Here is a 15,376-nt window from a genome sequence, read left to right on the forward strand (position 1 = left end):
TATAGTATTTTAAATCTTTCAAGGAATACATTCACAGGAACAGTACTGGTTTGAGTGGCATTTCCCCCTCTCTCCATGTCCTTTTTAAGGGCCAAGTTTGAAGTTGATGATTTATGTTCTGCTCCAGTACCTTGAATCTAATTAATCTGTCTCGAGGTGAAGCTGTGCCTAAATTATCTTTAGTAAGTGAGATGACTACATTACTCAAACAGTTCCAGCTGTGGGGTTACCATTTTGCCATCCTAGCTCTAAAAACTATCTTTAGGGAGACTACACGCTTTCTGCTGGTGTCATTCTGGGATCTACTGATCTTCTGTCTGTAGTTGGTAAGCAGAGCTCCAGGAAAATGTGAATGATGTCCTCCTACATCGAGTATCACGTCAGATATGACCTTTTTCAAAATGGTTCCTATTAATCCAAGCAAATGCCTCATTTTATCCTTTCACTCAGAGGATAAACATGACTACCCAGCTGAAAGCCCTGCATGAAGAACCCATGCTTTCTGGGCATGCTTTTATTGGCAGGCACAGACCTATGGGCTTGACTTTGGACAATCTGTAAGTGACAAGTCTTTTCCAAAGTCTTTAAGGCCCTGTGGTAAGGAGCCCCCTCGCAAGTGGGCATTCACAGTTTTCTTTAGCTGCACCTGGATGGTCCAAGAACTGACACCTCTGCTAGACTGGAAAAGAAAGAAATTGTTGTCAGCACCTTCTAGTCAAGTACAGCCCCATCGCCGGAGGAAATATACAAAGAAGTCAACAGCCAGAAAAGGTGACAGAATTAGTTGTGCATGTCTCCTTCCCAGCTCAGGGATGGGGACTTGTGGGCCTCAGCCAACCACCTCAGGGTTTGCACTCTACACCGGTGGACACCGGCTCTGAAATGGATTGCAGGCAAGTTTTTGAAAATGTCTTGAAAACTTTGTGTGATGAGGTTAAAAGAGGATCCACAGGTAGACGACTTCTATGTTTTATTGTACTCCTACTGAGAGCTTTCCTGGATTTAACAAGTACTTGCTTACTTCAGGACATGGACTTGAGATGTCTGGTAGCACTGTTAGCCAGAAACAGTCCATTGCTATAACACAGGAGGAAGGAGAGCAGAACTAGGGTTTTTTCTAGACACCATAAACAGCAGCATCACATGACTACAACCAATTAAGAAAATTAAAGTTTAACCCCAAAAAATTAAACAAAAATTTGAATTAAATTGTTATTCAAGCTCAGTTGGTTATGTGATTTGTAGTGTCGCTAAAAAGTGGCCTCCCCAAGCTCTCATTGCTCTGGGGTTAACTCTCTGAGATAAACCAGGCTAATCATGAATGTGGCTATGCTTGGGATTATACTGAATCCTATAGAAAATACTGGGTATTGTTACTATTGCAACGTTACAGCTGGCCTAACTTCACCACACGGTGGGAGGTGTTGGGCAATAACGTCTTCCACTGGTTATCTTCAAGATGTCGAGAGGTGAGGGGCAGCTAGGTGGCACAGTGGATAGAGCACCAGCCCTGGATTCAGGAGGACCCGAGCTGTGTCACCCCAGGTAAGTCACTTAACCCCATTGCCTAGCTAAAAAAAAAAAAGTCGAGAAGTGGAGAAAGGCCCTGGCATATTGGATAGAAACGCACCACACCGCCCCATTGTGAAAAAGACACGAGCTCAAACACAGCCTCAGACACTTACCGGCTATGTGACTCCGGGCATCATTTAATCGCTCTCTGCCCGAGTTTCTTCATCTGTAAAACGGGGATTATAACGGCACCTACCTTTCAGGTCTATTGCGAGGATAAAATATTCGTAAGGCACTCTGCAAATCTTAAGGCACTATGTAAATGCCAGCTATTATCTTTTTAGTCAGGGTTTGTAAAACACTCCTCACAACAACCTGATGAGGCGACAGCCATCACTTTACCAGCACAGGAACTCGATGACTCAAACAGAAGTCTGAGAGGCCTGCCTGAAGCCTAGCTACCTTTCCAGTGCTGGCACTGAACGATCCAGGGACACTAGCCCAGCTGTTGCATGAATGGCACTCCTTCTCAGCTCCAGAAGCCTCTTCTCTGGCCATCCCCATGCCTGGAAGTCGCATAGGTTAATTCCCTTTGGATGCTTAGGCTGAATATCTATGCTTCTCCGCCTACTTTCTTCCCCACCACTCAACTAGAAAAGGCCATGGCTTAGAAAGAGCATCTTAGGAGAAAGCTACCCTCTTCGTCAAACGCCCCAGCCTGCCAAATCTTTAACGGCCTGACGTTCAAGCCGTCAGTCTCTGAAACCCTACCTGAGCTTTTCAGAAAAAGGCTCAGAAAGTCTGGTGTGGAAAGCGCTGAGCCATTACCCTCATTGAAACATTCTAGTTTCAAGGCCTACCTTGTCCACCCCAATCTTGGTGCCTAGATTCTTCCTTTAAAACAAAGAAATCTTGGTCTATATGGTGATGCAAGTCCAGAGATGTCTGGCGAGGTGCAGGCGGGTAGCTGAACGTGAACCCTGACAGTCCCATGAGCCCAAGAAGGTGACTCAGGCATGCTTCCCAGAACAGTGAGGTGAGCAGATGACCTGCCCTCTTCCCAGAAGGGACAGTAAATTATTCCACTGACTTCCACACCAATACCTCCTGCAGCTGCTGATTGTTTATTGCACAAGAGATCAGCATTGAGGCAGAAGGGATATTACAAAATGAGCTGGTGACCAGCCCGCTGCCACAGAAGTAGTTTTTTTTTTTTACAGACACTTCATTTATATACACATACGTACACGCATACAAGCGAGCACACACACGTGTACACACACACACACAACACACACACACACACACACACACACACACACACACACACACACACACCCCTAGTACTGACACCTCATGGCCGAGGCAGGAAGCCCCAGCAGCTGCAGCTTGCATGATCAAAGGGGTCGCAGTACAACACAGCAAACAAGTGAGGAAACAAGGGCTGCTCCCCCAATCCCAAGAGCTGGGCATCATTTCAAGGAGGACACGACACACGTCAACATGGAGCTGCCGGGCTCAGGTCCCCATGAAGTGGAACCAGCCAGGAAGCAGCTGCCCGAGAACCCTATTTAAAGCTAAAACCCTATGGCACGGGTCAGATCAGGCAAGGAGGAGATGGAGGAGGCATCTGGGGACTCCTTGAGTAAAGCACGCCTGCTAGAATCTAGAAGGCAAAAGGGGAAAGGCCAACATGGGGGCCCGGACACTGGGGGTGAAAGGTGCTGCTTCCCGCCTTTCTTTCTTGCAGACTGATGGAATTCTATTCAGCAGGTGCAGAAAGAAGGCTGCCCAACTCTGACCCTTCCTGTCTCACTCCAAAACAGGAGATAATGGGGTACACTGAAGAGTGCCTCTCTGGGGCAAGGAAAGGGATCCTGTCCCTGGGAACCAGGAGCCTGTAAGTCAGGGTTCACCCTCCGAATCCCCTGCTCTAGCAGAGACACAAGGGGGAGGAGGCTGAACTAGCCGGCAGCCAGCTCTGCTGCCAAGCCGGGCCCTGTTCCAGGGGAGCTTTCAGAGAACTCATTTCTGCATAGAGCCCCTGCCTTTAGGAAAATGGCCCTCCCAAGCCTACGCAGTCCTCTTAAGGATAGACCTAGGCTTAGAAGACCCCAAACTGTGTCCCTGAGAGGGAGGAGGGGAGAACCTGAGCTCTTGGGGCCTGGTTCCCCCAAAGTCCCAGCCCAACCCAGAGCTAGGGTGCCACGGAATGACAGCAGCATCACACCAAAAGGAACAAAAAAACCCCATGATCTGCTAATCAGGAGTGACCACTGCCATGGCCTGAGCCCTTCCTCCACCCCAGGGACCTGTAGCACTGAGCCCCTGCTGGGCTCACAGAGAGGAGGGCGGACAGGCCCAGCCTGGCCCTCGGGCTGCACCCCAAAGCCCTCACTCTCAAATTCAATTTAAATGAATCACTAAAAAAATTTTAAATTTCTATTTCAAAACACCAAAACGTCTCCTATTGGGAAAGGCAAGGGAAACCTCCCCCAAGAAGCTCATCTAACCTGTATCTCTCATCACCCCTTCTTCTAGGCATTTGCTTGGTCCAATGAGAATAGGGGTTCCTTCCCCCCAACTCACAAATGTGATTCTCCTACACTGGGGAAGGTAGGATCACCTTCACTGAGGAGATTCTGGCCCTCTGGTCTCTGATACAGGGCGTGCGCGCGCGCGCACACACACACACACACACACACACACACACACACACACACACACACACCACACACTGTGAGAAGAGGGATGATGGGTAATCCCAGGCTCCATTCCAGTCTCCCACCAGCTGGCTGCCAAGACTGGGGGACAGGAGCTCGTGGGCAGTAGGGCCTGGGAAAATCTGCCAATTTGAAGAGACTCAGAGACCCCCACCATACTGCTGGGGACCTCCTGAGAGTCAAATATCCTGTTGCCACACAGACAGGACTTAGTGACTGCCCAGCACAGCATGACAGGGAACTCGAGAGGGGCTACTCTTCATCACTCTTGTCCAAAACCCTCTGTCTCCTCAATGGCATACAGCAGCTTCTCTTTCAGCTGCTCGTAGCTCTTGTAGGGAGGAAGATCCAGACGGTTGAAACTGGCAAGAAAGAAGGAACAACACTGTCAGCGAAAATCCAGGGGCCTTGGACTCTCCCCCTGTAGGGCTGCCCACTCGAAGCGGAGGGAGTCAGGACAGGTCAGACAGGCTGCACGCCTGAGCACGTGGGGCACATCTCTCTTGGCTGGTCCACACCCCGAGGTGTGCTTTAGGAAAGGAGTGTCACGCACAGACCAGGGGTCCCCAAGCAAGTGCAAGCATTAACCCGACCTCGCCGGGCTGTTTCGTGCTAGGCCAGCACCTCCCCCAAAGGAACAGCTTACCAGGTGTGGCTCCGAGGCAGCCAGGTTTCCTTGCCAACTTTGTCGATGCAGAACTTCTGGGGTCCGTTGCTGCCTGGTGGCCATGAAAAAAAACACAGGGTTTAGCAAAGTAGAAAATTACCCCCCAGCTACTCCACCCCACTCCCCGAGGCTATGACCATCCCCAGCAAACACTGCACCCGAGCCTACAGAACTCTGGCATTCCACAGCTTCTGACCATATTCATCTCACCCTACTCCTGAGCACCCTGGACCTCCCCTCTCCTGACATGGCCCCCACACCAACCGATGAGTTCTGCAAATCCTCCCACAGGCAGGCGGCAGGTGCCGGTCACAAACTGCAGCAGGCGGATCCTCTTCTCATTGTCCATCTCCTTCACCACCTGAAAGCCAAAGGACGGAGCCCAGTCAGACAGGACGCTAGGCCCTGGACTCTGTCCTACCCAACAACCCGATGAAGCAGTGAGAGCACAGAAACAAAGAGATCAGTCCTGGTCTCTGCCCTGAGCTACGACAACATCCCGGGGGTTTCTCAGCAGAGGAGACAGTGGTGGACACCCAACCTCACCATCTCCCAAAGCAGGGGGCCACAGAACATAAGCAGCAATCCGCAGGGGAGCGCTGGGTCCCTGGGACCTTTCAGTCAGCCCATGGAGCCTGGGAGGTAAACTCAGCCCTGGGGCTTCCTGGGATCTTTAAAGGAGGAAGCACAGAACTGATGAAGACCAGGTCTGAAAGAACTTCCTATTTCTCTTCCTGTCTGACTGGCAGGGAAGTCAGTGGCTGGCAGATGCTTTAACTCTAGCCTCTATTCCTCATCCAGTGCTCTGCCTCCTACACACCAGTGATTAGAGCTGGAAGGAAGGCGACCGCTACCTTCCACTTGTCACCCTAGATTCACCATGCCACAGCCTCTCCAGGCCAGGAGAGCCCTGTCTTTCTTTTCAAGAAAGCACATTTGAAAGTCTGAGGACAATCAGCCATAGACAGATAGTACGTGTGTGTATGTGTGTGGGTGGGTGTTTCTGTATAAACCACCAACACGGGCTAAGAGGTGGAGGAAGGGGGAAGGGTGGTAAAGGCAGCACAAGGTTCTCTGGGCCCCCACCTTAAGAGGCTCCCTGGGCCCATGCTCTGTGTCCACGTCACCCACTCCTCCCTCCCTAGAAGGCGCAAAGGGCCTATCCCCAAGACTCACCTGCCAAAACCACTGGATGGGTCTGCTGTTCTTGGTATAGTGACGATAGATGGTGTTCTTCTGCCAGTCGGCCATATCAATCTCCTGCATGCCGCACAGCATCAGCTAGGAGCCAAATGAGACCCATCAGCACTAGGGCCAGCACCCATCCCCCTCAGGGGCTAATACCCAACCCAGGAGGACAGTGGCCAGGGGTGGGGGCAGGTGCTGCTTTCTACACCCTAAGCAGACCCAGGCCCCAACAGGAGAAGAATATGTTAGATCGGTACGGGTATCTGTGTTCATTAATTTCCTAATTAACTGAGATTTACCCCTTTTAAGAACCAAGGCTTTAATTTTAACCATTTAATACGGAAATCCTTCTAAAATGAATCAAATACCTTCATGCCTTCTTAAACAAAGTGTTCTGGCCATAATTTAACCTCTTCTCACTGACTCTGGGCAAACATTATGACTGTCAGTTACTGTACTGTATCACCCTCAGTACCTCAAATTTTCATGAATTTCATTTCAAGTGTTTGATACTTTCCAAATTCTCCTGTATTTTAATAGCTTTTCTGCCTTTTACTTGACAAGAGGCTGTCAGCTGTAATTTTCTGCTGTTGTCACTGTGCCAGGCCCAAGCCTCCCTCCTCCCTGAAATTTCTGATTTGTTGTTCTGATGGTTCTGGACTAGAAAATCAAGTAACAAATCAAATCTGTTTAACTATGTAAAAAAAGAAGAGAAGGTAGGCACTAACTCAGGGTCTAAAAGCCCTCTCATGAATATAGTAAACATGGTTTATTTAGCGTATGGACTTTTTAACATGTGTTTTGGCTCTTCAGAAGCCTCCTTTGCTAACTTTCTGGGGATTAATCTAAGTCCTGAAAGGCCAATGCTGCTATCAAAGCAGCCTCTGGGTATGAAAGGGCCATTCTCCCAACAGGGTACTTCCCCTTAACAAAAGAACAAGTCTCTACAAATAAGCAGCCCAGGAAGATTCACCAGCTACTCCTACCTGACTTTGCAAAGTATCATGAGCATGCAAACCCGGGGCCTTGCTTGCTATAGTCTAGCCTGCAGTTCCAGGAGCCCAGCTATCTATTCCAACCCCTTTCTTTTACAGGTGAGTAAACTGAGGCCACAGAGATTAGGCAGTGATGAGTCTCAGATCCCTTGAATAACAGGTGGCAGACATGAGGCTCAGCCTCAGCTGCATGAGCTTGAAACCCTCTGTTCTTTGCCGAAGCACTATGCAGCCTAGATTATTGAGAAAGGGTCTTCTCCAGAAGCGAGTTCTGACCTCTCCACTACTTAAAAGGAAGCAATTGGGAGCACAGGCTACTGGGCCAATAAGGAACTGAGAGCCACAAGAAACTTGGGGATCTCACCTCTAATTCCTTCTCGTCAAAATAGCGGAGCCATTCCAATGGAGCCACTTCATTGAAGCCATCCAGGAAAGCTTTGGTCTGCTCTTCGACACCTCGGGTGAATCTCCAATCTGTCAGCAGCCTGAAACCAAAAACCAGCCCGTCAGCACCAAATAACGCCGGGTCTCCAACCCTCTTCCTCAGGCTCTCTGCCATCCGTGGAGTCCTTTCACACGTACCAGCCCGTACGGGCCAGGGAGCAAGCCTGGATTGAACCCTGTGCTCCACAGGCACGACTTCCATTCGTTCATTACTTCCAGTATTGACTGAGCGCCTACTCTGTGTAAGGTGCTGCAGAGGCCGAGACACAAAGATGAATAAGACTCGATCCCCGCCCTCAAAAAACTTATAATCTAAGAGGAGAGAAGACGACTACGTAAATGTGATGGTGCTGCATTATAACAATATGAGATAAAGTATTGTGAAATGAAATGTGAGAAGACAGCTCCCTCACTGCTTTGCAGAGGTGAGAAGTCCATACACTGACACTACATGTTGTCAGATTTTTTTTTTACTGATTAGCTTTGTTGTCAATTTTGTGATTTTTCTCTTTTTCTTCTGAAAAAAAATTGCTGTAAGGGGTGACTCTCTGAAAGGGAGGCAGGGGAAATATACAGAAGGAAATTTTGGCTATGTAAAAATACAGATCAATGAAAATTTCTTTTTTAAAAAAAAGTTAAGTGAGGGGCAGCTAGGTAGCACAGTGAATAGAGCTCTGGCCTTGGAATCAGGAGGACCTGAGTTCAAATCCCACCTCAGACACTTAACACTTACTAGCTGTGTGACCCTGGGCAAGTCACTTAACCCCAATTGCCTCACCAAAAAAAAAAAAAAAGCTAAGTGTTCACAGTGAGATCATGTCCAAATGGCAGATAAACTGAAATTACATGGGAGAGAGGGAGTTTAATCTTAGCCTTCAGGGAGGAGTAGGCAGGATTTTCAGAGGCAGAGATGATGGGGAAACCACCCCAAGCAAGAAGGCTATGAGAACGTGTCATCCAGTTTAACTGGCAGAGAGTACGTGAAGGAGAGTACTATTATGAGCCAAGGCTAGAAAGATGAAAGGCTATGGAGCTAAGTAGTGTAAACTTTATTCATTTTTTTGTGAAAGGAAAGTGATATGACTAAAGACATGCAGTAGGAAGATTAATCTGACTGTGTGTAGTATTTAGAAAGATTAGAAATGGCAGAAAGGCTAGCCAAGAGACTACAGAAAGACGTAACGAAGGCCTAAATGACGGTGGTCAAGTAGTAGCCATGAAAAGGGGGAGCTTCCACAGAACTTAGTGGCATATTGATAAAAAAAGAAGCAAGAAAAAGGAAGAAGTGAAAATAAATACAAGGTTTCCAGATTGAGTGACTGGAAGGGAGGGGTCGGTTAGAACTGGAAAGCGAGGAATTCAGTTTGTAAACGCCACGTTTCAGGTATGCCAGCAGGACACTAGAGGAAGCTGTCCAATAGACAACTGGAATTACAAGCCTGGAGTTTGAAAAAAATCAAAGCTGCAACGACAGATTTGGATATCATCCATAGGCACAGCTAGGTGGTGCAGTGGACAGAGTGCTGTGCCTGGAATCAGGAAGACCTGAGTTCAAAATCCAGCCTCAGACCTTACTAACTGTATCACTCTGGGCAAGTCAACACTGTTTGCCTCAGCTTCCTCATCTGTAAAATAAGCTGAAGAAGGAAATGGCAAACCATTCCAATCCTAAATTGGGTCACAAATAGTCTGACGTGACAGAACAACAACAAATATCACCCATGTAATGGTAAAATAGCTGAAACCATGAGAATGGATGAGATTGTCAAGGGAGAAGAATAAAGACTGAAAATAATCATTATTTCATAATTACAATTTATATAACAATTATATTTTTAAAGACTTCCTCTTTGAAAGTCTTTAAAAACTAAGAGTCAGAGAAAAACAGAGAAAAAGAGACAGAGACAGGCAAAGAAAGCTAAGGGCAGAGTCCTGAGGAATGGCGATATTTAGTAAGTAGGAGAAGAAAAGTAAAGGATCGTCTGTCACAGAAGCCCAAGAAAGAAAAAAGGGTCAAGAAAAAGAAGGCAATCATGTTAAATACTGCAGAAAGATCAAGAAGGATGATAAATGGAAAAGGAAAAAAAATGAATGGCATTTACAAAAAGTGGTCTTTGGTGATCCTTGGGAGAATAGTTTCAGTAGAGAGGAGAAAAGTTGGACAATAAGGGACTGAGGAGTGAATGGGGGGTGAGAGAGGGATCAATGTCTACTGGCTGGGCAGTGGAAATATGATAAAGTTGGAAGAGACAGCAATCTCTTTTTAGGCATGTTTGGAGGAAGGAAGAGGAGGCGGAGGAGGGGAAGGAGGAAAAGGAGCCAGTGGAGCACATTGGAACTGCAAATACTTATTAAGCCAATATGAGAAGTAGAATAAAACTATGACATGCCTGTTGGGGTCAGAGTGCTCGTGTTGAACATTGCCTTTCCCAGAAAATGGGAGGCAAGATTACTTCCTGCAGGTGAAGTGAGCCAGGTGGGACTTGGGTGGTGGGGGTGTGAGAAAAATGGAGCAATCCCCGTGAGGAATTCAGTAAGTAGAGGATGACATGTGAATAAGACAAGCGCCATGTGGTGACGGGGTCCCACATTATATAAATGGGCAATGGTTCCAGCCAAGAGCTTCAGGCCTTTCTCTGCTACAAGTGATTGGCAGCCCAGGTGAGAGAATGGATAAAAACAATGTCGATGGAGAGAGACCCTGAGGTTGGGAATAAACAAGGTGGGTACAGTCGACTTCAACAGACGTTCCATTCAGCAAACATTTATTAGGTAGCCCTACAGAGGCAGAAATCAAATGGTCTGGGGGTGAGGGCTGGTAGGGTGGTGGTGAGGGTGCTACCCACCTATGGTAGTGTCTGGGCAGAGAGGCAGGGGAGCCAAGAAGACATTGCTGGATTGGGAGAAGATCAAGGTAAGGTGCAAGAAGTGCGGTGCACGCCAAGTGAGGTGGGAGGAGGGCAGGAGGCCGCAGTCAGAGAGAGGAACCACACTGGCTCAGGCTCTTGCGGGGGAGCAGTGGCAGAGCTTACGAGAAAGGCTGGGGACCCAAGCCCGTGTCACCACCAGACTAAGCAGAAGTTCTAAAAGGGGTGGGGAGGGGCTGCAGCTGGGGGTGGTCAGAGAAGAAAAGACGCACAAGAGCACATGCGAGCAAAGTGAAAAGACACAGAACTCAAGGGGTCATTGGGGAAGGTGAGAGAAGAGAATTCTAGATGGTATTATTTGAGGCATTTTCTTCTCACTCATTGGCAATCCAGGCATGGGGCCTTCACTATTCAAAAGGGCTGAAACTTTCAATATGTTTTTTTAAGTAAGAGAAATTACTCAGTGAAAAGGAGATAAAAATTCAATTGATCAATTAAAACAAGTCTAAAAAAAAAGGCGTGGGATTCAGTAGTGAAAATGCCGCTTGTCCAGCAGCCAGACCTTGATGTCGCCTGACCTGACACTGGCCAGGGGAGCCGCTGAGGGCAATCCCCTCCTCCCACTGACTATTTGTCAAATGGGGACAATAACGGACTGCTGCTTCCTCCTGGCCTCACGGTGAGGAAAGCACTTTACAAGCTTGAGGGTGCCACGGAAATGGGAGTGACAATGCCAAGGGCAGTCTCGTGTCAGTTTCAACAAAGAAGGAACAAGGACTCTGAGACCACCTTCCATCTACTCAGTCTACAACTCATACGTGCAGAGTTTTTCCAATGTTGTCTCGCTGTCAGAACGTGAGCTGCTCGAGGGCAGGGATGGTGTTTTTGCCTTTCGGTGCTCAGCAGAGCGCCTGACATGGCAGACACTTAATAAACGTCTGTCGACTGACTGGCTGATCCCAGAGCGATGCCTCAGCTCTCCCTGCCTTCACCATACCAGCCAGGTGGTACGATGATCGCTCCAGAAACGAGTGTCTTTCGCTGCGGGTGCAGGCATGGGGCTGAGGCAGACAGAGCACTGGACTCAGGTCAGCAGACCCTGCCCCACACCTCACAGAGGTGTCACGTGATCTCTTGCCTCAGTTCCTTCACCTACAAGATGGTGATGACACTTGCCCTACCCACGTCAGAAAGATAAAGTGAGGAAATAAAGCACTGCCTCAAAGTGAGTTACTCTGAGTCACTGGGGACTAGTCTGTGGCTGGCACCCCAAAGAAGACCACAGACATGAGAAAACACATCATCCTGCCTTGGGGACCCCGTGGTTTCCTCTGCCCAGCCTAAATCCAGGCTCCTTCATGTCAGCGCATGAACACTGACTCCAGGCAGCGTAAAGGGGAGCCGAGGGGCCCAGGAGAGGGCAAGGAAGGGCCCACCCCAACTCTCCTCTGGCCTTTGCCCCATTGGCCCCACAGTGGCACAGGCTGCAGGGTTCCCCTCCCCCTTGCCCCATCCTTTGAGAATCACATGATGTATTCTTCTTTGTTCTCCTCCGTGACACGGATGCTCTCACCACCTTCCTTCAATTCGTGGGTTGTCACCTTGCCCAGGATCTCCATGTCCTGGAGGAAGTACAGCTCCAGCCCGCACTCCTCCAGGTTGTTTTCTCTGGGGGAGGAAGGGACCAGAAAGAAAAAAAAAAGGTTGACATCCTAGGGAGTGAGCCACCAACCTGCCGCCGCATCCTCACTTCAGGCCCAAGGCCCATGGCCCAAAGGGGCCACGGGCTTCCAGTTACCGCCTGTGGGATGTCCTTCTGGAATCAATCACCTGGTGCTAAGCTTTGGTCCAATCATGCAACCTCAGCCCCACAAAAACGTTTTCATTCCCACCTGTCTGCGCTCTAGGACCACGGGGAAGAAGCAAACAGTCGGATGACAGGCCTGCGTCCCGGGTCAAGGGGCCCAGGGAACACCGGACCCCGGCTGGCAGTGGCAACCACTCACTTGATCCAGACAATGGAGTTGTAGAATTCGGGATCGATGGATTCGAGGTCCTTCAGCGTCGGTCTCTTGTTTAGCATCCGCTTGTAGAAGGGGAGGGTGAAGCCAGTGTCGATGAACTTTCCGTGATAGAGTGCCTAGGGAAGGAGGTGACAGGCAAAGTCACCTCAGCCACTGGGCAGGCCTGAGCAGCTGGGACAAAGCACCAAGGCAGGCCCTGACCTCCACAGGGACCCAGAGGTGCTGGACACCGGAGGGGGCTGGGAAGAAAGGAAAGTGTTTTCTTCCACACCAAGGGCCCTCCCCGGCCCTCACGCGCCCCACCTCTGACACTCCATGATGGAGGAGGTACTCCCTGAGTCAGACACGGGCCTGAGAGCCCCAGGACACGTTCCACTGACCGCTGCTGCCATTCCCGTGCAGTGCCCGCAGAGGAGAGTGGTGGCCGGCTCCCCCTTGGCTTAGCAGGCAGCCGCCCCCAGGCTTATTGAGAGCACTTGTCTAAACAGCTCCAGGGGGCTGCCTGACTCACGGGCTACAAGATCTGGGAGGCAGAGGCAAAGGCAGCCAAAAATAATGCAGACACTGGAGCGGGCTGGCGGGCCAGTCGTGAGTAATAGTCTGGGGTTTTACTGGTCTGTTCTGGCGGCTCTCAGGGCAGGCAGCCTTTGGGAAACCTGGAAGGAATGTACCCACTTCCTGAGCCCAGCACCTTGGCCAAAAACTGCTAGACAGGGGGAAGGGAGACTGTGAGGCACAGGCACTGAGGCCCCTGGAGTCCTCCAGGGGACGAAGGAGAAGAGAGAACTGGGGCACCAGGGGAAGTGCTAAGGGACGTGAAAGTAAGAACACGTCACTTCCCTCAGCCCACTTTGGTCTCCTACCTTAAGCCACAATATGGCTCTTTGTCACCATAACTGCCCTTGCAAGATCAGACTTTGGACACGCCCTGGGCCCCCATTTGATACACATTCTGAGTCTTCCTATGTGCACAATAACACCCCCTTCTAAACTCCATGTTTCCAAATGACATCTCACTCCCACCTTCCAGGTGGGGCAGTCCCTCTGAAAACTCCCACAAGTGGCTCCAGTGTAACCAAATCCATGGTTTTGTGGTCAGGCTATTGCCTCCTGTCCTTGCTCTCCGATCTGCTACTTACACATATCCAGGGGCCTTAAATGATTACTTATTTCTGAAGGGCCAGGGGGCCCTCACATCCCTGCCTCCTCTGCTTCAACTGGCTTCTCTAAAGCTCTTAAGTTATGAGTTAGAAGCAATCAGTTAGTCAACAGGCATTTATTGTGCGCCAGGCACTATGCAGTAAGTCACTGAGGATACAAGGGCAAAAAGGAAAGTCCCTGCCCTCAGTGGGCTTCTCATCTATAGGGAGATAGATAACTGACAATGACCAGGCTTCAGAGATGTTCAGCAGAGAGATAGATGCATTACCCCAGGGCCAAAGAATCATCCCCTGCTGGAAGGCACTAACATCCACCCATCACTAGCTCCTCAGGAGAGGAACCAGGCTGGGCCTTTTGGATGCGGGTGAGGATCCTGCACCTCTGCAATGGAAGACAGCTCCTCCCCCCAATCCAGCTATCTCGTACCCATGAGCATGGCCAACGTGGGAGGAATGGCCAGGGGGCCACTGGACCGGTAGAACCATGCCTAGGAGTCGGGGAGAGAGGCAAAGGCTAATGCAGGCCCCAGGATTTCCTTTCTGAATAAAGTGGGGCTTTTAGGTCAGTTGTTGGGAAAGGACCCTGATACTAGTACTAGACACAAGTCTTTTATCATGTCCATTTTAGGATAGAGTCTGAGAGTTTTTAGTACCAAAAAGCTTGTAAGCTCTTAGAGGACAGGGATGAAGCTCTGAGAAGGAAAAATCTGCCCCCTGGCCATTCCTCTCATTCAGACAGTGACACCCCCCCCCCAAGCCCTGACAAGATTGACATAATCACAATGCTCCCTTCACCCAGTCATCCCTTCCAAGGAGAGCACAGCCCTGCATGTGTCTGCTCCTCTTCTCTCCTCACCGCTCTGCTTCCTTGGGCTTCAGGAAGGGAGGGAGGAGAGGCCAGGCACCCGGAGCCCAGATGACATCCCTGGAGCCCTTACCATTGCTATAAACCTGCCAATGAAGCGGAAGTAGGTGAGGTGGTCTGGGTTGATGGAGGAGGCCGGGTTGATCTGCAGACAGTAATTGTTCTTCCCAGCATATTCAAACAAACAATACATGGGGTTGAGCACCTCGTGAGACAGAAGGAAGAACCACTCTCTGTGAGAGAAAAGACAGAACCACCGATAAAGGGAGCCTGTCACGAAGACACCACACTGCACTTATGTGTTTCTGCTACAGCCTCAGGACTGAGATCCAGGGCCAGGAATCCCAGGAACAGGGCCTCAACGATCCTTCTTGGGGTCTTAAGGCAATAAATAGGTGGCAGGACAACATATAAGGGCTGGTATGGGGGCAGCGGTGGAGCCCAGGGAGGCATGTGTGAGCAGAGGCTTCCCTGGGGAGTCTGAGGACAGTTCAATGTAACCAGATCTCATGTGGCCTCAGCTAAGGGCAGGAGAATGATAATAACAGCAAAAACATCAGTAACAATGGTAACAACAGCAGCAGCAGCAGCTGGCATTTATCTAGCCCGCTAACGTCTGCAAAGCGCTTTACAAAATGCTTATGGTTTCTGCTCCTCCCTTTGCCGGTCCTGAATCAAACAGCTCCAGTACGTGGCCTGCGCCCTACGACACAGGACAAGGGGGCACCGTGAAGACCGACATGGAAAGGCAGAGCAGACAGTGTGCTGACATACGTGCTAAGATTTACCTCCTAAACCCAGCCACCCCTGAACAGGTTTCCTTGCCTTGCTATAATTTCGGGGTAATCTATGCTGCCTCTCAATTATCAATCTAATTTTCTATCATGTATTGTGTAGAGAATGTGCCAGACTGTGGGTGTCCCCCTTACCC

At 49.7% G+C, this 15,376-nt stretch overlaps 1 protein-coding gene across 1 annotated transcript in view; it reads right to left on the reverse strand.

Moving 5' to 3' along the window:
- Window positions 1–2,617: 2,617 nt before the first annotated feature.
- Window positions 2,618–15,376, reverse strand: part of WWP2 (WW domain containing E3 ubiquitin protein ligase 2) — a 121,637-nt gene continuing 108,878 nt past the window's right edge. Inside the window, 8 exon segments of the mRNA XM_020989073.1 lie at window positions 2,618–4,597; window positions 4,882–4,954; window positions 5,167–5,263; window positions 6,079–6,183; window positions 7,450–7,570; window positions 11,924–12,064; window positions 12,403–12,536; window positions 14,519–14,678. Of these exon segments, the coding sequence (XP_020844732.1) occupies window positions 4,498–4,597; window positions 4,882–4,954; window positions 5,167–5,263; window positions 6,079–6,183; window positions 7,450–7,570; window positions 11,924–12,064; window positions 12,403–12,536; window positions 14,519–14,678 (931 nt within the window). The 3' untranslated portion in view covers window positions 2,618–4,497.

The sequence above is a fragment of the Phascolarctos cinereus genome, unplaced genomic scaffold, assembly GCF_003287225.1.
Source record: "Phascolarctos cinereus isolate Bilbo 61053 unplaced genomic scaffold, phaCin_HiC Scaffold_2;HRSCAF=192, whole genome shotgun sequence".
Lineage (NCBI taxonomy): Eukaryota > Metazoa > Chordata > Mammalia > Diprotodontia > Phascolarctidae > Phascolarctos > Phascolarctos cinereus.